This window comes from Rattus norvegicus, chromosome 2, assembly GCF_036323735.1.
Source record: "Rattus norvegicus strain BN/NHsdMcwi chromosome 2, GRCr8, whole genome shotgun sequence".
Taxonomy (NCBI): Eukaryota; Metazoa; Chordata; class Mammalia; order Rodentia; family Muridae; genus Rattus; species Rattus norvegicus.
In genome coordinates, this window is record NC_086020.1 from 162345008 (window position 1) to 162369258 (window position 24251).

The 24251-nt window shown below is 38.0% G+C and overlaps 1 protein-coding gene across 2 annotated transcripts in view; it reads right to left on the bottom strand.

Moving 5' to 3' along the window:
* Nucleotides 1-4022: 4022 nt before the first annotated feature.
* The window catches only part of Wdr49 (WD repeat domain 49), a 214088-nt gene continuing 193859 nt past the window's right edge, over nucleotides 4023-24251 (bottom strand). For both annotated transcript variants that reach the window (XM_039103711.2, XM_039103712.2), the window contains exons 17-19: nucleotides 23487-23596; nucleotides 21321-21467; nucleotides 4023-5523 (exon numbers count right to left, since the gene is read on the bottom strand). In XM_039103711.2, the coding sequence (XP_038959639.1) occupies nucleotides 5393-5523; nucleotides 21321-21467; nucleotides 23487-23596 (388 nt within the window). In that variant the 3' untranslated portion in view covers nucleotides 4023-5392. The remainder of the gene's footprint in view (nucleotides 5524-21320; nucleotides 21468-23486; nucleotides 23597-24251) is intronic.

Here is a 24251-nt window from a genome sequence, read left to right on the forward strand (position 1 = left end):
TGAAGCAGCTTACTGGCGAAGGTCAACTGTATTTATTTTAAACACTGAATGATTAATTCTTCCACAACTAGAGCAGGTGTGCTCTATGCTGTCACGCGATCAAGTTAATGACAAATGATGAAATGTAAGTGAAAAGAAGAATGTAAGAAAATTTTTAATTATTATTATTATTTTGTCTATTATTTCATTTCCTTTAAAAGTATAAATGATTGGAAAACGTGACAGATATAATAACTGTGCTGGACTCTAATAGGACATGAAGTCAGATTAAACATTCAACCCATCATAAATACTTCAAAGTGCTTATGAACACTTTGAACAAGCTGAATCAAATCCACTCTGCGACTGCCACAATTCATCATCTTGCACTTTGCAAACATCAGAGACATTTCCTGTGTCTGTGAGTTCCATTCTAATTTTTTGGAAAAAGAATAGATGTTGAAAATATATACTTATATTTTATGAGAAAACCAGATTAAGCTTATTGATTTACGAAATTATATATGTAAAAAAACACTATTGATCCCAGGTAACTTGAAAGAAAACATTGAGGTTACTCACATGCAATTTTAACATTCTACACAACTTTCTCTGCAAGTCACCCATCAATAACAAGTAGATGCATAATTCAATGGGTTTTATCTCATTTTTGTAGTTCAATTCAATCATCTCAGGGTAGGAAGGTATTAAACACATATATCATCCATATGGCCTCTGAGATATGAAAAATTTAGTGTAGTTTCATTGAAGCAAATGTGACTATTGATCACCAAATGTAATAGTATTTCTGTTAATCTCATGAGAAGGAAATAAAATTTTCCAAATGCACCTTAAAATGAGTACCTTAAAGGAATATATCATCTTACATATTTATGTCAGACTTAAACCTTGTTAGTATTTTCAGTGCCATGACCTAGTGACAGACATGAAGTATTGTGACCATGAGAGTGAACATCACCTACCCAGCTTGCTTTTACTTGTTTCAGCATTATAGATTAAATCCAGGATATATTTCATACTAACAAATATTTCCCCCACTGACCTACATCTTAGTCCATCAACCAGGACTCTTTATTATAGTGGAATTCCCAAATGTTTCTTTTTAAAATCTTAGAGTTCCTTTCAGCATTATATTTTCTAACTTTATTTTATATTTTCTATTTAATGATGTCATAATTACTTTCCAGACTGGATCTATTCAATACATAAAGACTATCTTCCAAATTGTTTTACACATATGATACTGATAAGAATGTCTAAGATTAGTATTCAATGCTTTTCACCCATGTGGTGACACCAGCACCCATATATCACTAGCACTCTTAGCTACTACCTTATTGTGTTGGCATATTACTTAGATCATAATGTGATTTATTCAAAAATCAGCCAGTACTTTTCCTTCTTTGTAAAGGTGTGGAAACCCATTCTGTCTTATTTAGAGCATGCAATATGATTTTCCTGTAGGGATTTTAAATTAGAATAGTTCAAACACAAATATGCATTGTTCTCTTTCTTCTGGAGTACGAAAAAAAACCCACAAATTTTTGTTTCTAATTTTAAGGCATTTTAGTAGCCAACAAAGTATTACTGTCAATAAAAATTACTGCATACCATCTAAATATTTTCACGAATCAGTTTTTTACAATATATTTTGCCCTAAAGAGTCAAAGAAAAATGAGAGACCTTAAATGCTTTTGTATAAATTTTGGCACTGTCAGAATGGAGTTAGAATTATAATCTCATCCCTTTTCTTAGTATTTTATCATTTATTTTTCAAATAAAATATGCTAAATTCCAAACTTTAAATACTCAAAGAAAAATGTTCTCATCAATAAAAAATATAAAAGTTAATTTTTCCACTTGAGCACAGATTAATCTCAGGAAGCTTTCATTCCATTAGTATAGTCCGTATTTTGTGAGTGAGAAGAACATATTCTAAAGAGAAAAATGTTGCATAATAGCTAGAGTAAATGCACATATTACAAACAACTATTGAAATTATAACACATTTTAATGTGACATGTTCCTCTAACTGTCAAAAATGATTTTTAAATAATTGCATCTAAATGTTAATTTTAGGAACAGTTTCTAATTCTTCAGTATATTAGCATTTGACAGGAAAGACCCTGCTACTTGTTTAACACAATTAGATGCTGTAGAGGATGAATGAAGAGTAAGAAGTAATAGCTAAGTGTTATTTCTATGCCCTTTTGTGCATATTTTGCCGAATTATTAGAAGTAGTTACATTAAAAGAGGTTTAAAGCATCTATTGAATTCATCAAATGTACTTTGAGACTGCTCCTCATACTTCTTTTTACAAAGCAGAGCTTGAAGTACATGAGAGATAGAATTATAGTTCTCTTTTTTTCATCTTTATTAAATTGGGTATTTCTTATTTACATTTCTTTTTTTCTCCATCTTTATTAACTTGGGTATTTATTTACATTACAATTGTTATTCCTTTTCCCGGTTTCCAGGCCAACATCCCCCTAACCCCTCCCCCTCTCCTTCTATATGGGTGTTCCCCTCCCCATTCTTCCCCCCCATTACCGCCCTCCCCCCAACAATCACGTTCACTGGGGGTTCAGTCTTGGCAGGACCAAGGGCTTCCCCTTCCACTGGTGCTCTTACTAGGCTATTCATTCTACCTATGCATTTGGAGCCCAGGGTCAGTCCATGTATAGTCTTTGGGTAGTGGCTTGGTCCCTGGAAGCTCTGGTTGGTTGGCATTGTTGTTCATATGGGGTCTCAAGCTCCTTCAAGTTCTTTCAGTCCTTTCTCTGATTCCTTCAGCGGGGGTCCTGTTCTCAGTTCAGTGGTTTGCTGCTGGCATTCGCTTATGTATTTGCTGTATTCTGGCTGTGTCTCTCAGGAGAGATCTACATCCGGTTCCTTCGGTCTGCACTTTTTTGCTTCATCCATCTTACCTAGTTTGGTGGCTGTATATGTATAAGCCACATGAGGGGCAGGCTCTGAATGGGTGTTCCTTCAGTCTCTGTTCTAAACTTTGCCTCCCTATCCCCTCCCAAGGGTATTCTTGTTCTCCTTTAAGGAAGGAGTGAAGCATCCGCATTTTGGTCATCCTTCTTGAGTTTCATGTGTTCTGTGCATTTAAGGTAATTCGAGCATTTGAGCTAATCTATAAAGCATCTATTCAGTGCTATGTCAACATAATATCAACACAGAGAAACTCACTCTATATGGTTCAGAATATATTGTATTAATCTCTTCAAAAACAGCTCATATAGGGGGTTAAAACATCTTCTTGGAGATGGGGGAGGAGGAACTGTCAGAGGGCAGAATGGGAGGGGGATAACGACTGGACTAACTTCTATAACTGGACTGATGGCTAGATGGATGCAGGCTCTCATGAGTGGAGAGAAGAATGTATGTGGAGAAAAGGGCCATCACGAAGGGTTTGGAATCTTTATTATTTCTCTTTTACATCTGAATAATCCTTTGCATTTCTGGGAATGTGTTTCTGATTTCTGTTTGCTGTACTATCATCAACCTATGGCTCATAAATCATTGTTCTGACTTTGAAATGATGGGTTATATTTGACTCACTATTCACATAAACACAAATAGAAAATAATTCTGTCCTGAGCAAACTGTTATACATCTTCCCATTCCCAAACCAAAATGTTTGCTCTAATGATGCTTGCAAATCTATTATTAAAGCCCACATCATTAAATATATCCTGTAAAGTAATAAAAAGAATCATAAGTCACAAATGCCTTAATCTGAGAAGAAAACAGACCAGAATTATAATCCTAACACTGACATTTTATCAGTAGGCAATCTCATAATGGAATAATATGTCACATTTCAACATTAAAATAGATAAATTTGAAAGGAATGCTTATGAGATTTAAATAGATTGAATGCTTTGGTTGTGGATCAAAATTATCCACTATAGATTAATAATTTACTAATGTGTTATTGCAAAGTTTTAAAGTCCAACTATTTTAAGGCCTCTTTAAAATATGAACATATACAAATAAACTGAACCCATGGAAATGAAGTTATTATATTTTTATAAAGGACACAACAAAAAACAACACAATAATATTGGTCTCCTGGAAGATGATGTATATAAACATAACATTGCACAAGGAGAGTCAGGAAGTTTCCAAACTAAATGTTGCCTAGTGGGCTCTTTTGGACAGTGATGTTTTTACAAAGGACCAGGCATTTTGCTTCTCTTTCAGGGCTGTTACCTGCTTGGCTGTGGTATGTTACTGGACTTTTGTCTTAACCAGTATATCTATTCCTGCACAAAACACTATGATCAAGAAGCAAGTTGGAGAGGAAAAGATTTATTTAGCTTACACTTTCATATTGCTGTTCATCATCAAAGGAAGTCAGGACTGGAACTCACACAGGGAAGGAACCTGGACACAGGACCTGGAGGCTTCTTACTGGGTTGCTTCCTCTGGTTTGCTCAGCTTGCTTTTCTATAGAACTTAGAAATTCCAACCCAGGTATGGCATCACCTACAATGAGTCCTCCCACCATTGATCACTACTTGAGAAAATGCCTTACATTTCGCATGAGGCATTTCCTAAAGGGAAACTACTCTCTGTGGTAACTCCAGCTTGTGTCAAGTTAACACACAAAACCAGTCAGTACAACTTTCAAGTACAGAAGCTTATCACTCTCACCAATTCCCACTAAGGGCATAAAATAGTGAGCATAAATCTAAAATGATTATTAGGAAATAGCAATAATTCTGGTTTGACTACTACATATTAGATATATGTGTTAAAATATTAACCACACTACAGATACATTAATTTGTGCAATGACCACATGTTAATCAAATGTAAAATACTTGAAAATATTTAATTAATCATAAATGTTGATAATACCAACTAGTTCTGGAGTGTACCAAATTTAAACATAAAACACCATAAATATGTACAGCTAAAATAAAAGTATATTTTAAAAGAATAACATAGGCTGCTATTGTCAATATCTAAATATCAGTATCAAAATTGTTGTGGAAAACCAAATTATAAAGGGAGGAAGCATTACAATAAACAATTTTAATGAATTTTTATCACTTGGTTAGTTTATTTCATGTTTTAATAAATATTTTATAATAAATCACATCTATTGTCTACCAGGTCAATTATAGGGACGATTAGGTAATATACTTTCTTCTGAAATAGAAAATACCAATTGGCATTGTTGTTCTTTAGACCAATCATTTTTATGTTCCTTCTTGGATTAAACAAGGCTGAGAAGTGTGAGTGAGCTCAGCACAAACACAGAGTCTGAAGACAAAGTTTCTTGAAGTTCATACTTCAAGTAACAGAGACAGTGGGAACCCGGGCTCTCTGCATCCTCAGGAGTGCTCTGTGTCACAGCGAATGCCTGTTATTTCATCATAATCGCTTCTTGTTTCGCTTTATCTTTGTTTCACCATTTCTTTCTTGACACAATGGCTTGTCTTGTCTTTCACGATAGAGAAGTTCTTTGGGGAATAGGCTTTTCTCATCAAATACAGCTTTCAAAGCTACAAAATGATGAAGAAAATGACAGGAAAATTACATTTATTAAGAGACACAGCTAAATGAAAGAGCAGAGAGAAATCTCTCAAGTTCTTTCTTCTTTCTTTCTTTGCCCAAAAATTGATGTTTCTAGAACCAAAAATGTACTGGAGAGATTATTTTTCTAACCTTCTATTGTTTGTTTTATTTAAATTTGATGGACTATCCCTGCTCAAACAGACACACACACACACACACACACACACACACACACACACACACACATAGAGCTTGTACACATACATGCATGCATACACGAATAGACATGTATAGACACATACATACACACCTTTTACACACATATGCACTCATACACACACATACCACCCCACACACAGCTTGTATATACACATACACACACAGCATGAATACATATATGCACACACCCACACACGCGCGTGCGCACACACACACACACACGCACGGGGGGGGAGCTTGTACTATTCCTTTATGTGCATGATGACAGAGGTTGGTGACTTAAAGGTGAGGACTAAATAAGCTGATGTTTTCTGTTTTTGTTTTTTTAATCTACTTAAGAGCTATCAAGGCCTTGTGAAAAAAAGCCCAGAACAAATTATTCTGTATTGAAATAAGACACTTAAAATAATCAACACACAGTTTGACTGTCTGAATGACTAAACGCATACATCTGCAATCACATCCTTACAAAACACTCTAATCTGCAGGGATCTGTAGCTTCAAAACAGAACCAAAAAAGAAAGAGACAAATTATTCCTATGGCTGGTGAGACTGCACAGCAGAAGTGAGAGGAAATTGTGCCACATGTTCTAGGAAATAATTTTGGCCTCTTGTATAGCTCTATCATTCAAAAATGTGTACTGACAGTATATTATATAAATTGTACTAAGGCTATGGGACACTAACATGGCTTTTCTTTGAAGGTTTTAAAAGTAGAAGCTTGGGCTAGAGAGGTGGCTCAATGGTTTACAGCACTGACTACATTTCCAGAGCTCCTGAGTTCAAATCCCATCAACCACATGGTGACTCACAACCACCTGATCCTCTTCTGGTGTGTCTGAAGACAGCAATGGTGTATTTGTATACATAAATAAATAAATCATTTTTAAAAGAGCAGAAGCTTTACTCGGACTTATTATGTCATAAATATAATAAACAATAGAATATGATGCTAACAGAAAATAGGGAACAAAAGTTGTGAGTAAATAAAGAATTTATAAGAGTATGTAAAAATTAGGGTAAAGCTTTAGGTACCATTTGATACAGTGTTGAAAAACATACAGGATTTTAGTTATTTATCAAGCAGATAGGGACAAGAAAATATTGACAAAGAAGAACAGAGGGGTTGGGGATTTAGTTCAGTGGTAGAGCGCTTGCCTAGCAAGCGCAAGGCCCTGGGTTCAGTCCCCAACTCCGGGAAAAAAAAAGAAGAACAGAAATATCAACTAGAACAATCAAAGGGTTTCCAATTGTAGAGAAACGAAAACTGCTTCCCAGGTGATGGGATAACTCAGTACAATAGAACAGAAATAAAATAGAGAAAAATAACCTGGGGTGAGCATGTTAAATAACAAGGGAAAGAATACTGAAAAAGGAAAAAGGAAATGCTAAACCGCTTTATAATGGAGTGATACTTTGGGCTAGGAAGATGACTCCACGGATAAAGGTCTTGCTTCACAAACATGAAGACTAGAGCTTGGCTCCACAGAATGCCTGTAAAACCAAATGCAATGATGCATGTCTATAATTCCACTATTCCTACAGTAAAACAGGAAGTAAGAGAAGACAGTTTTGTGTATTTCTTGACAAGGTAGAGGGAGGGAACCAACATTGGATTTGTCCTCTGACTTTCACATGCTCAACATGTGCTCCCTAATACAAACACACACACACACACACACACACACACACACACAGAGAGAGAGAGAGAGAGAGAGAGAGAGAGAGAGAGAGAGAAAGAGAGAGAGACAGATACAAACATGGACATACCCATGCATGTACACGTATGCATACACATAACACACATACCTACACCATTATATACTCCCCCCACAAATATTAAAACATAGTACATAAAAAAGCATAAAACGAAACAACAAAATAACTAAACATTAGCAAAACACTCCTTACTAGTAGTACAAACATGGCTATAAGATTAAATATGTTTCCCTTTCCATCTTTTAAATTGTATAACAGCAAGAAAAACGAGGGAAAATTATTCTGGCAAACAAAGGCCATTTTCATAGAAACAAAGAGAGAACGTTCAGTCTGCAGGCTACAAAGTTTAAAGAACATAGCCAAATAGCTGAGAGCTGAGACTGCAAAAGTTACAGGAGAAGAAAATGTCACAATGTGGAGTCTAAGAAAGGAGCAGCAGCAGGAAAAAAAAGTCACTCATCAGTGGTGCTGATCACTCCTCATACTCTGAGATCCTTACATTGTGGAGATTGGAGATCAGAAATAATGATAAAAGTGTAGTTTTCATGGTATGCATAATCATATATTCATGTGTTTAACCATAATGTCTGCACTGAAAAATCAAAATCTAGGGCCTGCTGAGGTAAAGGCACTTGACAAGCATAAGAGACTTAGGAGTCTGATCATGGGGATATGACTGATAGAAGGAAAGAACCAACTACAAGTTGCCTTCTAACCTTTACACGTATCATGGTATGTACATGTTCTCTCTGTCTCTGTCTCTAACACACATACACACACACACACACACACACACAGACAGACACACACACATACACAGAGAGAGAGAGGGGGGGGAGAGAGAGAGAGAGAGAGAGAGAGAGAGAGAGAGAAAGAGAGAGAGAGAGAGAAGGGGGAGAAAAACAAGAAAACATGCAATAAAATATCAAAATTAAAAATGGTGTCTATGGGCTGGCAAGATGGTTTAGCTCTTATGATCTCTTGCTGCTTTTTCCTAGGACCTGAATTCAATTCATAGCACCTACAGCCTACAACTGCCTAGCACACCATCTCCAAAACATTCTATGCCTCCTTCTACCTTCTAAATACACCGAGGAAAGTCATATCCATACATGTATGAATAAATCTCAAAATAGAAATCTATTGTTATCTGTAACCATTTGCATTTACTCTTTCCTACATGGAAAAACATGGCATTAGCCCACTCATGACTTCATTTCATAGTTGGCTGCCTGACAACCATTTCTATAATGAGAACCACAAAGTATTTTTAAAGTGATAAAAATAAAGTGTATGCTGGTTGTGAAGTACTGAAAAACATTTTCATTGAAATAACATGATGCCCTGGCTTACAAATGACAGAGTTGATTTATCTCCTGACCTCTAGCCTTCTTCCTCCCACTAATTGACAACGTCCTCAGGCTGACAATAATGGCAGCATTCTCAAAGATTACCGAAAACATGGAAGACACTCTGTAAACAGCACGTGCCAACAAGCTGTGGATAACCTGTGGGTGTTTAGGCTTCTGAAAACCTCCCTCGCCGAGATTCTCAGTCACATTTTAAATCCTGTACACTATTCTAACTACACACTTTAATTAACTACAGTGTGGGTAATGGGCATGAGAATTCCTTGAGCATCTTGGTCAGGATCAGGATGTATTATATGAGATAAGACTGTGTTTTCAATAAAAATAAAACAACAGGCTGGCAGCAAAAAGTGGTGACATAGTAGAGTGGCAACTTTCATCTGATTACTAATAACATTCATAGAGGCCATTATCTGTTTATGTTTTCAAAAATTTTTATTTGTTTGTGTGTGCACATTGTGTGTTTGTATGGGCAGGTGCATGTACTCCACTGTGTGCAAATGAAGGTCAGAGGACAAATTATGGGAGTCTGTTGTCTGGTTCTACCATGTGGGTTCCAGAAATCGAACTTTTGTCATCAGGCTAAGTGAGCTTCAGGTGCCATTTCCTACTGAGCCCTCTCACCAGCCCCAGAAAATCTTTTTCATATATTCAAAGAATTTACATACCTCTGAATGTTTGTGTTTGTGAATTTAGTGTTGGACTTACCTTATTAAATGAAAATATAGAATACTGTGAAGTACCTATATATAAAACTAGGTTTTGAATAAAAACTATGTATATACTTTTTCATCCATACTATAAGAGCCATAGAGAAGAATCTTGTGCTTCTGTGGAAAATTATATTTTGTCACCAACAACCCTTGCAGATCATCAAATTCAGGCTAAGCTTACTGATGTTAGTTTATTTTGTCTTTTTCTGAATTTGCTGGTGGGTGACAGTATAACCTGAAGACCCACTCGTTAATGGTTCCTTTTCACCAGCCTATAGCCCTGTTGAGAGATGGGACCTTTATGAAATAAAGTCTAATGGAAGAAAATTAGGTAACCAGTAACTGGTGTTACAAGCAGATATTGTGTCTCTTGTCCCTCCTGGACATTCTTATTGTGTCTGGCTAAGTAAGGTGACCTTCTTATGCCACATGCTTCCAGCCTTGATGTAGTCCCTAGCTATAGGCCCAGAGTATCAAAGCTAAGTAAGTAGTCATGAAGTGAAACCACTGACCCCCATATGCTAAAATATTTTCTCTCTATGTTGAATGTCATCAAATATTTATCGCAATATCAGAAAGCAGACCAGAGCATGAGGTTACTGGAGGATATGCTACTTTCCTGTTAGGTAGAGATTTACATGACTTCCTTCCCTCCTTGGAGAAAGCAACTTGGGTAGCTGCATCTAAATTACTTTAGAGCTGATTTCCCGGTACAAATCACCATTACTAATGCTCAGTTCATTCTTCGATGTTAAGCTTCAACCCTACCAACTAACTTTCCCAATTACTGTTTACCACTGTCCTCACACCACCCAATGACAACACTAAGAACTAAATCCCAACAGTTCAGACAATGCTAGAGTCTAAGAGCTTCAATCATCTGAAACTACTGCCTTGCAACATGTAGTTCAGCAAGTGTTGCAGAAGCTATACCAACAAGGATTCCTGAAAGATTGTTTCTGAGATCTTGCTTCACCATCTCCAGAAGGCTTTTGGTCTCCTCTGGCTTGTCCAGTAGTAATTGATACTGATTCAGCACCAACAAGACAGGGCGACATTGACAATGCTCACTTTTACCTGAGACTGAGCTTCTACAATGCAGAAATCGTTAAGAAATCCCATCTTTTGTCCTCCAGAAACAATTAATCACAAAAGATCCCAACTGCTCTCACATTACTCAGATACAACTCTCTCTGTCCGTCTTCATTGTTTTCAAAGACTCACAAATGACTCCATTTGTGCAAAAAAGCACAGGCCTCCTTATTCTCTGAGTTTTGCTTCCTTCATGAGAATCCTCCCTGTAACAATAGCTGAAATAAAACCATCTCTATAATTATTGTAATTTGCCTCGACAGACTGAAACAATAATAACAAAACCCACTTTGCCTGAAGTGTCCTTAATATAGCATATTCTCTCCACTTGAAGTTTTACAGGTTCATGGAATTCGTGTGAATGGTTCTATGAGTTTACTGAGAAGCCTAACTCTGTGCTAGTTTAAGCACTATGAATAAGGCATATGAAAGGGGCATTTCAAGCTGTTTGAGAGCCCACTGGAAACAACTTAGAAGCTAAAGAGAGGAAGCACAAGATGTTTCACATTGAAAAGGACAGAGAATACAAAAAGATATTAAAAGCCAAACCCAAAGCAGAAAAGCTGCCTGGGGTTTAGAGTTATTCAAAAGTATCCTATGTTCTGAAGTAAAAGTTTAGAACACTGATGATACCTGGCAAGAGACTTTTATGGTACAATTTCCAAATAATCTCCGTTATTGTTTCTATGTTCTATTCCCTTTATAAATGAAAATTCTTTTTAAAAATTATTACTATACAATTTACAGTGGGTAATGACTATGAGCCCAAAACCCCCTTCATATTTTCTCAAGAGTTCCATCTCCAAAGACCCACTGGGCTGTAATATCTATATATCTCATTTAAAATTAGATAAAAAACAAAGCTGAACCTTAAATTAATTCTAAATTATGTGTGTTTGGCTATATTGCTCCTCAGTCACCATAATTTCTATTTCCTTCCTACAAACAACATAAGTATATTTCTGGTAATGTAATAGCATTTGCAATGAGAAGTGTGAGTAAGCAAGCACTTATCTCATGGGACATCCCATGAGAAGGAATCCATGCCTTGTTGGGAGCGATTCCCTTGAAGCCCTCCATTGTTGATGTTATTATTATAGTTAGAATTAAGTATGACTGGGTTCATGGAAAATCCCCAGCCAGCTGCAGAAGACTAATACAAATCTGGTGGTCAAGATGAATAATCATACGATAAAGTTCTCTTGCTGAGAAATACATCTCACGTCAAGATACCCAATGTGATGTCTTGTAACCTTTCTGAAAAACCAACATTCCGCTGACTAATAGATATGACAAACCTGTGACCTTTCTGACATCCTGTCAACATCAGCCGATTCCCTGACCACATGAATATTGTGTCCTTGGCCTGCGTAAATGTTTCTTACTTCCCCCCTCCTTCTGTTACCCCTGTTATGGTATAAATTCAGCCTTGGGGAAAAATAAAATTGTTGCCTTGATCAGACTCTTGTCTTGGCATCCTTCTTCGTGTCTCTTGTCCCCCATTCTCTTCCAAGTACCCTCAGGCTCCCTCGCTGACAATGCCTGAAACTCATGAGATGGCCAGTAACCCAACTAGATAAGCCATTGACCGAGAAAACACTGAATGCTATGGTATACTAAAGGAATGTAGGCATACAATATCTCCTAACAACATTCTGCTATACTCATAGATCTGTGGCTTCCTCCACCATCATCAGAGAAACACCCTTCTGTGTCAGAACATGGTCCAACAATGAAGTCATCTGAAGACAATTCTGAGTGTTTATGAGAAAACTTCAAGAAAAACAAGACAAAGAGTCTTGAAGCATCAGTTTCTTCAAAAATATGGAATTGAACTTGTAATGTGTTTTTATGCTCCTCCCAGGAATAGCAGATAAGAATGAGTTTAATTCAGATTGTTCATTACAACTGGCTATTTGTTTATATGCATCTGGAAATACATGTTTCTGCAATGTGCAATTTGTCTTTAAGATTATATGCAACTTGAAGTCACAAGAATGCCATTCATGTGATCCGTCTTATCCCTCAGAATATTAATTGTCTGGTGCTCTGAAAAAAGTTGGCTATTGCACAAGACTTTAGTCAAACTCATTTTAGGCTCCATTTTCCTTGGTCCCACACCTACAGAGTATTAAACTCTTCTGCAATAGACGGGAAGAAATACAGAGACCCACAACTGGTCAGTGTGTTGAGAGTGAGACACCTTGAAATAGTCAGTCCTAAATGAGATATCTCTATTAAATCCTTCAGTTTTCAGAAGAAAACCCAGGGAACTCTGTGGGAAAGGAGATGGAAAAATTATAAGAGCCAGTGAAAAAAGAAGACACACACACACACACACACACACACACACACACACACACGCACGCACGCACACACAAAACCCTACAATACATGGATGAACTCACAGTGATTGTGGCTTCATGCATGGGCTACATGCAAACCTAAGCCAGATATGATCTGAATGCTGAGACTGGAATTGGACACAAGCTTACATCTCTAACTCAGAAACTATCTCCCACTGATGACCATTCACAAAGGAAAAACTAGTCTTTGTGAGGCCACCCTAAAGTAGTATATTATGAAAAATCTAAGAGATCATCCAAGACAAATAGAAAATATCAATCTGGATCCCAAGATGAAAAACAGCTCCTTACAAGATACTTCTTGCAGAGTGTCCAAACATGAGGGCCAAACAACATGTCTAGAGAAAGAACCCCTGACTTCACATATAGAAGTCTTAGTTGTAGCTTTCAAGGTGTATTCTGGGAAAGATGAAAAAGCTTGAAAACAAAAATGTTGGTAAAGGCCTAGGCTCCCTGGCTTCACAAAAGCCAAGAGCTATCACAGTCCTTTTCAAATGTGTTCAGGAGGGTCACTGATACTGAATCCTCATAAATCCTCATAAAAATCTGGACCATGACCAAGGTTGGGTGTTGACTGCCCCCATACCCCTTGTAGCATGAGGACATCAAGCCCAGATTGCCATTCAGTTGACCTCTTTGGTCTGGCCATGGATGGAATAAGGGGTATGGGCTCCCTCCACCTGACCACTTGATATCCAACAGGGAGCCTACGATGGTTATCACAGTATGAGGAAAATCTTTTTTTTTTCCTTCTGGACTTTGGAAACACCTACTCAGTCCTGGTGGAGTTTTAGGGACTCAACTCTCCTTCCCAATTCCTTATCTTCAGATTTTACTAGCCTCACGAAGCCATACCAAATATATCATCCAAGCACAATATCAACTTTCTCTTCAAAGCTTCAGGGAACTTAAGCCTCATATCTTTGATCCACGAAGAAGAATCTTCTGGACCTTATTTTTTCACCCCCTTAATATCCCTTAATAATTCTCAGTTAAAAACAAAACAAAACAATGGAACCTGTTGTTTGGTTCAGTAGTCGTTCCTCTTCACCCTGTAGTACCCAACCTCTATACTTGCCTCTCTTCTAGCCCTCAAAGACCTGCAGTTTCTCTGTCCAGGGCCTCAAGGGTGCCTTTTTTCTATTCCTCTGGATCTACAGTCATGACAAAATATTCTTGACTTTACTTAGACTGGCATAGACACTCACCGTACTCACATTTCTATCCAACTCACATTGAACACCCTCCCCAGATGTTCCAGGACAGCCCTCATTTATTTGTCCAGGTTCTGACCTCTGACTTACTCTCTTTTTCTCCTCCTAAATCCAAGCCTATACAATAATTAGATGATCCTTTGTACTCTGTTCCTGCAAATTAGCAAGAAAGATACCTCTGCCTTATTAAATTTTCTGTACAGCCAGAGATATTGGGTCTCACCCTCTAACGTCCAGTTATCCACTCCTCAAATTATTTATATGCAATTAGCTATCACTCTAGCACACAAGGCCATTATCCTAGGTAAAAAATAAAATTACTGACAGTCCCTACTACCAAGGATAAATTCTATCTTTCCTAGGGATAGCTGATTTCTTACATGCCTTATTCCTTTTTTATATCTTCTTGCCTGCTCCCTATATAAGGAGACTCTCAGCATACCACATAAGCCCATTCTTGCACCATTACCAAGCCATTTTAGCCTTCCAGGCTCCAACCTTACATCTTCCAGACTTAACTTATCCCTTTGCTATATATGTTACTGAAAAGAAGGGATATATTCTTGGGGTCCTGGGTCACCAAGTGAGACCTTTCTTTGTGCCCATCACATACTTTGCTATATATGTTACTGAAAAGAAGGGATATATTCTTGGGGTCCTGGGTCACAAAGTGAGACCTTTCTTTGTGCCCATCACATACTTATTGAAAAAACAGACCATACTACCCAAGGATAGGAACTTTGTCTGCAAGCCCTTGCTACAGGTGAGCTTCTTATATGAGAATCAAAGAAGCTAACCTTAGAGTCACTAATCATTGTCTTTTCTTTTTCCACTTACACCGTCTCCTAACACACAAGGATCTCCAAACACCACCCAATTCCAGAGATCTCTCTTCACATAGCATTAGTAGATGCTACACTTTATGTTTCAGCCATCCCCATGTCTCAATACTTCAAATTGACTCAAATTACTGACTTGCCTCTCTTAAAGTATGATATATATATATATATATATATATATATATATATATAAAATTTGTTTCTAGAACCTATTGAATTCAGTTCCAAATACTAGAGCCTACCTCCCCAGCAGCTTCTTCCCTCCAAGTGAGCTAACTGCTCCTTTCTCCTCTCTTACTGGCTCCTGGAGCCTGCTATACACTCTGGGTCACCAACATGTGGTCAGTTCTCTAGTTATTAAGACTCTATTGGTCTCTCCACCTCCTTTCCTCCTCCCTCTAGGAGCTTCCAGCTAAATCCAGTTTCCTTACCCCTTCTCAGCCTCTACGACCTTGTCTCTCCTGTTTCTCAATTCTATCCTGGAAGTCTTAGAGTTTCTCTATGCCCTCCTGGTCTTCCTTTTCTTTCAGTGCCCACTTAGAGCTTGTAGAAACCTCCTCCAGTATAGTTCATTTAACAATCCATTCTCTCTTCCACCAACAACTAAGATTTTTTTAGAGCTTCACTGTGTTACCACAAGCAGCTTGGCCTCAGTATAGTTCAAATGACAAAACCTGGCATGCTTGATTTTCAGTGATGGCAACTTCTGTCACTGCACAAAAAAATGAGAAAAAAATCTTTTATATGCTAATTAATGACACATGGCAACCCAGATGGGAGGTGGGGTCATTAGTAAACTTTTAATACAGCATTCCTCAAGCTGCTCAAAAGGTACAATCAAAATATAGAAGGTACATACACATCCTACTCTCTCAACCCCTAAGTATAGACATGTTAAAAGAAGCCTTCCAAAGCTCTTTAAAGGTCCTCATAGCCCTAATGTCACTCCTTCTAGATGATATTGACCCCCACTTCCCTGTCATCCATCTCTTGTTTTGGACCTTAACCTCTGCATATCAGCTATTGAATAATGTTAGACCTGACTACTTTGCAAAATATTGGCTGTATGACCCTCCTGGCTTAACTCACAACCAATAGTTTTGGTCTTGTCCATTATTTTACTAGATTCTTTTATTTCATCAATTGCTCTAACCCACATATCTGTGCCACACTTATTCCTCCCACATCTCTCTCTCTCTCTCTCTCTCTCTCTCTCTCTCTCTCTCTCTCTCCCTCCCTCCCTCCCTCCCTCTCTCTCTCTCTCTCTCTCTCTCTCTCTTTCTCTTTCTCTCTGGTATCACAGACTGCTTTAATTCCTCAGGAACACACTTTGTGGACACACTGGAGTCTGCAAACTGTAATAATAATACCTCAACTCCTATTCCCAAATATTCATAATGCCTTGATTATCTGTTGCACTTAAGTTTACACTTTTCTACTGAAAGGAAAATTATACAGATTTAAGGTTTAAAAATATAAAATTAAGAAAATAAGTTTCAAAATTCACAGACTCAAGGCTAAACACTGTGAAAAACAAGCCCAGACAAGTCCAGACATGACGGGGCCCGCCCTGCCACTAGGACTAACAGACCATAAAGATAAAGAAAAAGAATGTTCCCCAGCTCCGAAAAAAGAACCAAAAAAAAAAAAAAAAAGAATGCAGGAACCAGCCCAAGCTATCAGGACTGACTCATAAACCATCTGATAGGAGGACATCTCCCCCAGCTTACTCAGAGTCACACTTTAACCAGATGTCCTTCAAACCCTGATAAGCCCCTAGCTTCTAAAATCCTGTACACTCCAGTCAACAAGTACTCTTCTGCTGTGTTGTAATCTCACTGCTATGTTTAAATGAGCCAATCACTTATAGCCGCGCCAACTCTCCCCATCCCCCTATTCCTCACCCTATAAAAACCCCTTGCTTCTAAAAGTCCAGGTCGACTCCTCTGTCTCCTGTGAGAGACACGTGTCAGCCTGGAGCTTCGTTATAATAAACTGCCTCTTGCTTTTACATCAAGCCGGTCTCTCATGTTTCCTGGGGCGCGCCATCCTGAAACTCGAGCTAGGTTCTTTCATTACCTCATGGGTGGTCTGGGACTTCTTCCCTAATGTTTCTTTCCCCAGAAGTAGGGGTAGGATCCAGCAAGGAACCCTTGCCAAGTTCTGTCACTGGATTTTAGGGGCACAGCATGATACCCTTTCTAGCAGTCCTGGGCATAACTGCCGCCATCACCAGTAATACACGAAGACTGACTACTTCCTTAGCTTTTTACCATTGGTTTTTCTCTCAACTCATCCAGGCTCCCAAATGGGCAGCTCAGACCAGGCTTACCCTTCAAGGCCAAACAGACTTACTGGCTGCCATAGTGTTATAAATTCTCCAAGAGGATTAGATAAATTGACAGCAGAGAGAGGTGTTATTTATCTTGCTTGGGGGGAATGTCGCTTCTATGTTAACCAATCTGTTATAGTAAAAGATAAGATCTAATAACTCAGACAGATCTAAAAAAAATCTAAGAAATTGTATAATACCCTTTTGAAGCCCCTTCCTCCTCCTTTTCTTAATCCTATTAACCACACCCTACCTCATATACTTTTTGTCCAGTTTCCTTCAACAACAGAACCAAAGAATGTCTAACTAGCCTTGTAACTACAGGTTTGCTACTACAGGTTTACCAGCCCCTAACCACTGGTGGCCTACAACACCTGAGTATATACTGATGGTGAGAATCAAACTTTCCCCAAGGAACTCAGCACTCCTAATCATCAGGAAGTACTCTAATGATAAAATTGCTCCCCTTCCAGACCCCTAATGTTAATCAATAAGAAACAAAAACAGGAGAGAATATTAGTTTATTCAAGCTGACTCAAGGGACAGAGAAAGGATTCCATTCATGAACTCCGTTTATAAACTTTGTATACTTTGTAAACTTTGTAAACCCTCAAGGCAGGATCAGGCTCTGCCACAGGAGTTCCATCAGCCAGACCCCAACCCCTCAGACTTCCCTAATGATCTCAATGGTCCTTTTCAAGTGGCTGTAACTGTCATTCCCAGCCATGAGGTGAGAGAGTGGCGAGGACTTGTCCTACAAGAAAAAAAAAATATATCCCACCAATCCCTAAACAGGAAAACCCACCAATCCCTGAGCTTGCCACAAAAACACACCAATCTGAGAACAGGAAAAAACAATCCTTGAGCAACCCCAACTCAGGAACTGAAATCCCACCAGAACTGGAAAGCTCCACCCTGAAAAGCTTCATCCACTAAGAAATACTATGTAAGTCCCGGCCTACTGCTCTTTTCCCTGATGTCTTCTGACTTGAGCAGAGGCAACCACCCTCTTGGGTTTTCCCCTCCCAAGAAATCTCTTCTGTTAGATTTGTTGGAGAGTGTGATTTTGTGGTATTCCCTGGCTTCTGACTGCCGGGGTACCTTTGCCTTCTGAACTGCAACGTTTACAGGCTGAAACTCATGTTTTCTCTACGTCTCCAACATCTACTACTGATGCAAACACACTCAATCTCTACCTTAGGAAATACTATGTACATAGAGAGAAGTCACTCAGTATCTGGAATGGGCTAGATACATGTAGTACTCATATCTGCTGTGAGTAATCTACAGGAAGTTATGCAGAAGCATGTTTCTCCAATGTCCTCTAGAACTGGTCTTGATTTCTAGGTGGCATATCTTAACTCACCACATTCTAACACCACTGTTCCATTTCACCTCCACTTGTATATCCCACTCTGTTTCAACAGCTGAAATTGCCCACTGTGACCATTTTGTATTTATTTTTATTTGTCTCCTCTTCATCCGTAGTGTTTTCTCACGTTATTTTCTGTCTTGAATTCTACTTCTTCTTTCTCACAATTTGAGATCCTCCACAACCATTGAATCTCTGCTCAGATAGGACTCTTATTCTGAAGTGTTTTTTAAATTTCAGCTAGAAGGACTCCAGCTCTTCCCCAGTGCCTTTGCACATTCTGATCAGTGTGAGACTGAGGCAGAGAACTAGCACATGGCTTTTATGAGAACTTATAGAGTTCACTGAGCCAATTTCAGAAATTTCTTCTCTCCTTCCAAGGAGAACTCTAGCAATTAAACTCAGGTAATCGGATCTCTATGGCAGATGCATATACCTGGAGAGCCATATAACCAGAGCATGAAAATATTTTATAGGCCAAAAGAAGAAAAGCTGAAGAAGAAAATTTGAAGAATATATATATGTGTGTGTGTGTGTGTGTGTGTGTGTGTGTGTGTGTGTGATTTACATTTTCAGAGAATTAATAAAAATAAATTATTGTTCTTCATAAATTTCTTAATATTGCATATGTTTTCAATATTTCCATGCAGATATCAAACCAACCCTATGACCACCCAAAGTACAGACTCCCTGTGCATAAGGAAAAACCTATTATACTTTCCTCATACTATAGAACAGAAGTAGCTCCTCCACTTGCAGGGACTCTCAAGGCAGATGTAGGTTTGTGCTTCTGGTTGCCTCTCTCTCCCACTGCTTGCCCTGTGCCTTTTATGTATTCTATGTCATGATTCTGTCGCCTGAATTCTGTCTTCTTGTTCCACCTTGGCGTGCTCAGATGCTCATCTCTGGGCTTTATCCTGACTCTGATTCTATTTTTACTAGATACTTCCAGGTTCTCTGGGTCCGTAGTTCATGCAAGAAGATAAACATTCCCTGTATTTGTTTTGTTTTTAATGTGTATATAGTGAGCCTTTATGTGCATGTGTGTAGGCACATGTGTGTTGGTGTACGTGCATGAATGTGTATCTGCATATGAGGCCCAAAGGTGCTAGAAGGTAGGTGTCTTCCTCAGCCATGTTCCACTTCATTTGCTGAGGCACGGTTTCTTGATGAACTCACAGATCACCATACAGGCAATTCTAGCTAGCCAGCTTGCACTGATGAGCCCCTCTTGCTGAGTCTCCTAACTCTTGCAAGCTAGGATTACAGACTTAAACCATGCACCGTCATTCATTCATATGGATTCTGGAGATTCAAAATCTAGTTAATAATAAATATTTTATCTTGGAACCTACCTTCCCAGCACACTTATGCGTTGTTAAAGTTTAGTCATTCTTATGAAAAATGACATGGCGGCAGATTTGAAGACCTATTCCATACACATAAAAGCCTCAAGTTCATACATAAGTACTTCTAAGAGTAACGAGAAGACAAAAACTAAAGGAAATAAGCAAATAATTACAAATTCAGAAAAGAGAAAGTTCTAGCAGTTAGTATTAGGAGTCTGGGAAGTGTAGTGATAAGAAATGACAGTTGTTCTAGATGAAAACTGAAGTTTGAAATAATATAATATATGACCAGTTGTTCAGTTTTTCCACAGAGGACTAAACAGAAAGAAGGAGTTTAAATGTCACTTGGTGTGAATATAAGAAATCAACTCCCTCCTTCAGGGGTACTGTTCAATAATGATGTTGAACCCTATGTCAGACAATGGAAAAGTTTAGACTGTGGGTCTCAGATGACTGCCATGGAGCTCTGTCTGCTTTCAGTATTACAGGTTGAAAACACTCCATTTCCATCAATTATTTTAAATGAGATTCCCTACAGTGCCCATATGCTTTCTCTGTGCCTCCCCCATTTTCAGGTTGTGTTGCCAGAATTCCCACAAGGCTTCCTTTGTAGGAAAAATGTTTGCACAGATCTTACTTGTCAAATGCTTTCAAATCGCAAAGGCTACAATAGTCTGAAAAATAGAGCACACTTGTGCACATGTTCTTTCTAAATCCTCAGAGATCATTCACTTGCATTTTTCAAGTTAAGCTTTCTTGTCCTCTCTTATTAGCCCCACACTGCAGCTGGAGCCTCTGAGACAATACACTTTAAGTAGCCTCTATTTATAGAGTCATCGGAAGAACAGAGCCAGATTGCCAGAGACTCTCCTCTAAATCTTTAGAATCTCATCATGTTTCTGTCTCTGGTATCAGTTTTTGAAAATGAAGGTTATTTAGGCAGATTCATGGTATCCAATGCAGTCTGCTTTCAGAACAGTGGCACAATAGAAATATGCGTTTCACGTACTTCAGCGCATTAGCTCCTCTTTTTGAGAGCACAGAGAAATTCTGTGAAATTCGACAACCACAGCACTCTTTGTTTCACTGCAACCTGCAAGGCAGACGTATTATCTTCATGCTAGTTTCCTCTTATTTCCCTTTCCCTTAGTTGAGTTGTATGAAGAAAGAAGGCGACGGTAGGCAGGCTGAGGACTTACTCTCGGAGAGCAAAGGAAGCTCTGGAATTTGGGATTCATCCTCTTCGGGCTCTTCCTTAAAGTATCTGTCCGGGTCTTGAAGAAATGCAGGTTTCTTCACTTCCGGCAGCTCTTCCAGGTTTCTAAGGCTTAAGGACCCAAATGTGCCTTCAAACAGAAAATTTAAGAGAAGGAAGAGAGAGAAAGGACAATGTCATTCAGTCTTTGAAATCGTAACCTTCCTATTACCCCGCTGGCACAGCTGCAGTGATCACTACGTCCCCTACAGGATCTCAAAATAAACCCACGGGGTCCTCTCCCTCAAAGGGACAAAGAGGAACTCAGGCTTCCTTTTCATTTGTTTTGCATCTTGTGTATTTTCTACAATATTCCTTTGAAAATAGGTGCTCTATTGTTTTGGACAGGCTTCAATATCTCTTTTATCCTCAAGAAAATTATATTCTTTGTAAAACGGAATATATTTTTCAGTGTTTCTTGAACAAAAATATCTAAAATTTTGAATTGGCAGGTACTTTTTTCATTCCACTATAATATAATCCTGATCAGTGTCTTATTTATTCTGTCTGTGAAAAGGTAAAGGACCTGTGTAAGCCACATGTTAAAAGTGGAGTTTTGAACAAACTGAAAAATGTTATTCTCTAGTGTGACAAGTGAGTAATAAAATCCAAATTAGTAAATGCTAATTCAAGATACAGTTTTATGCTCCATGGCTCTTAGTCTGTGGAGGCAGAAACTGATTTCCTATCATGATTACTTGGTCTCCAAAGTATGTTAAGTCTGGCTTTTCTATTTTATCACACAACAGAATTATCACTCAGAGAGCATGTTAAACCATGGGTTGCCATGTGCCACTCTTGGTTTCTGATTTTTTTAAATATGAAAGGAAAAGTGGATGGTGGTACTAGAATTTACATTTGTAATGCTTTCCATAATGCTGATGGTACTAGACCAGTGGTCATTCTTTGAGAGTCAAGATGCAAAGCCTAGCAATTGTCACCATTTGTATGGGTTCATTGACGCTTTAACACCTCATGTTCCTCATCAATAATTTTCCAGAGTTAAAACAATTGGTGAATTCTACACTATTTACAAACTACAAGTATGCTGAACTTATGAAGCCCTGTTCTGAGTTAAAACAACTGGTACTGGGTAAAGTATTTTGTATATACTATGTCATAGATCCCAGGCCAAAATAAACTTATGGAATGGACATTGTCAACATTTCACCATGTACATTTTGAGAGCAGGTTCACCAAAAATCTTAAATTCTTTATCTACCTCATGAAAATTCAGCTATCAAATATGAGTTTAAGAAAATATTCTAGACTGCAGTTTCATTCAATTTTATAGCTTCAGGAATAATCTTCATTTGCACTAATAAGAAGCTGACTAATTTAATGTAATGATTCCATGTTTGAATTATCAACATAATCATGATCATCATCATTTTGAAACAGGAGCTTTGTGGTGGTTTAAATATGCTTGGCCCATGGGAAATGTCATTATTAGGTGTGGTTTTATTGGAGGCGGTGTAACCTTGTTGGAGGGAGTGATAGATGATAGATAGATAGATAGATAGATAGAGATACATATACGTGAGTGTGCGTGTGCGTGCGTGTGTGTGTGCGTGTGTGTGTGCGTGTGTGTGTGCGTGTGTGTGCGTGTGCGTGTATGTGTGTGTTTCTCTTGCTTAACAGCAACATTCATTTTGCCCTGACTGCTTCCTTTCCTACAAACACAATGAGCCAAAATGTAATTCAGGTGATCCGTTTTGCAAATGCTAGGTGCTTTACCCATTGAATCATCTTCCATTTACCCCTTAGTTTTTTGTCTGTTTGTTTTGTTTTGTTTGTTTGTTTCTTCACTTAGTGGAAAGTATTTCATTTCTGGTGCTACCCTTAGTTTTGGAACAATTAGAAGTATCTCGTACAGGTTTTCTGGTTTAAATGGCTTAGACTTTACAACTGCGTTATGTATGCCATAAACATTGCATGTTATTTAACAGGCCCAATTCTTACCCTCCTCTTTCACCAAATGAAGAAAACAGAACCATGCATTTTATTTATTATAAAAATTAAATATTCCTTCTAAATAAAATAGCTCTTTGTCCTATTCACATTATTTTATAAAATGTCATTCTATAGTGTGTCGATAGTAATTACTTACTGGTTGATTTTTGTAAAATTTCACCATAGTAAGGTTTATGTGTTTTGTTCTTAAAGATATTTCTCCTCTTACATTTTAGACTGAAATTCATTTCTTCTGATGATCTTGTACTGGAAGAAAATAATTCATGATAAAATATAATTATAGCTAAAAGAATGAACAAATACTTTCAGATAATGGTAATACATATCTTATTTTTACAAGAAAAGCATGTTTATTTCTGTGTTTGTAAGTCACGATAGTAATACTAGCTTAAACTATTGAAGCCATACCTTTAAATAAAATGCCAGCTACCCAAGTGATAGCATAGAAGGGAAAATACAAAGGTATATAGTCCAGAAAACAACTGTCAGCTGCAATGTCAGGGGAAAACGTTACAAAAAAAACTTCCACAGAAATAAATTTACACTTCCCTTTCCTTGTTGTTAGGTGGCATGACCCACAGAAAGGGAACATTGCCATCTGTCAACATCTTAAACCATGGTTCTTTTTTCATAGTACCCCAAAGCCAAAAATGATGAGTAATCTTAAGCTTCTATATGAATCTGTAAGAAAAGTTTAGATGAGTTAGAATGCACACGAAATCTCCTATCAAAGAAACATGGGGAGCTAAGGTGCCTAATCTTGGTTGTCACCTTGACTACATCTGTAATCAACTAAAACTCAAGCAACTGCCACATCTTTGAAGGATTTTATATATTGGACCATTTGGTGTGGGAAAACCTACCATAAATCTAGACCATACCCTCTGACAACAGCCTACAT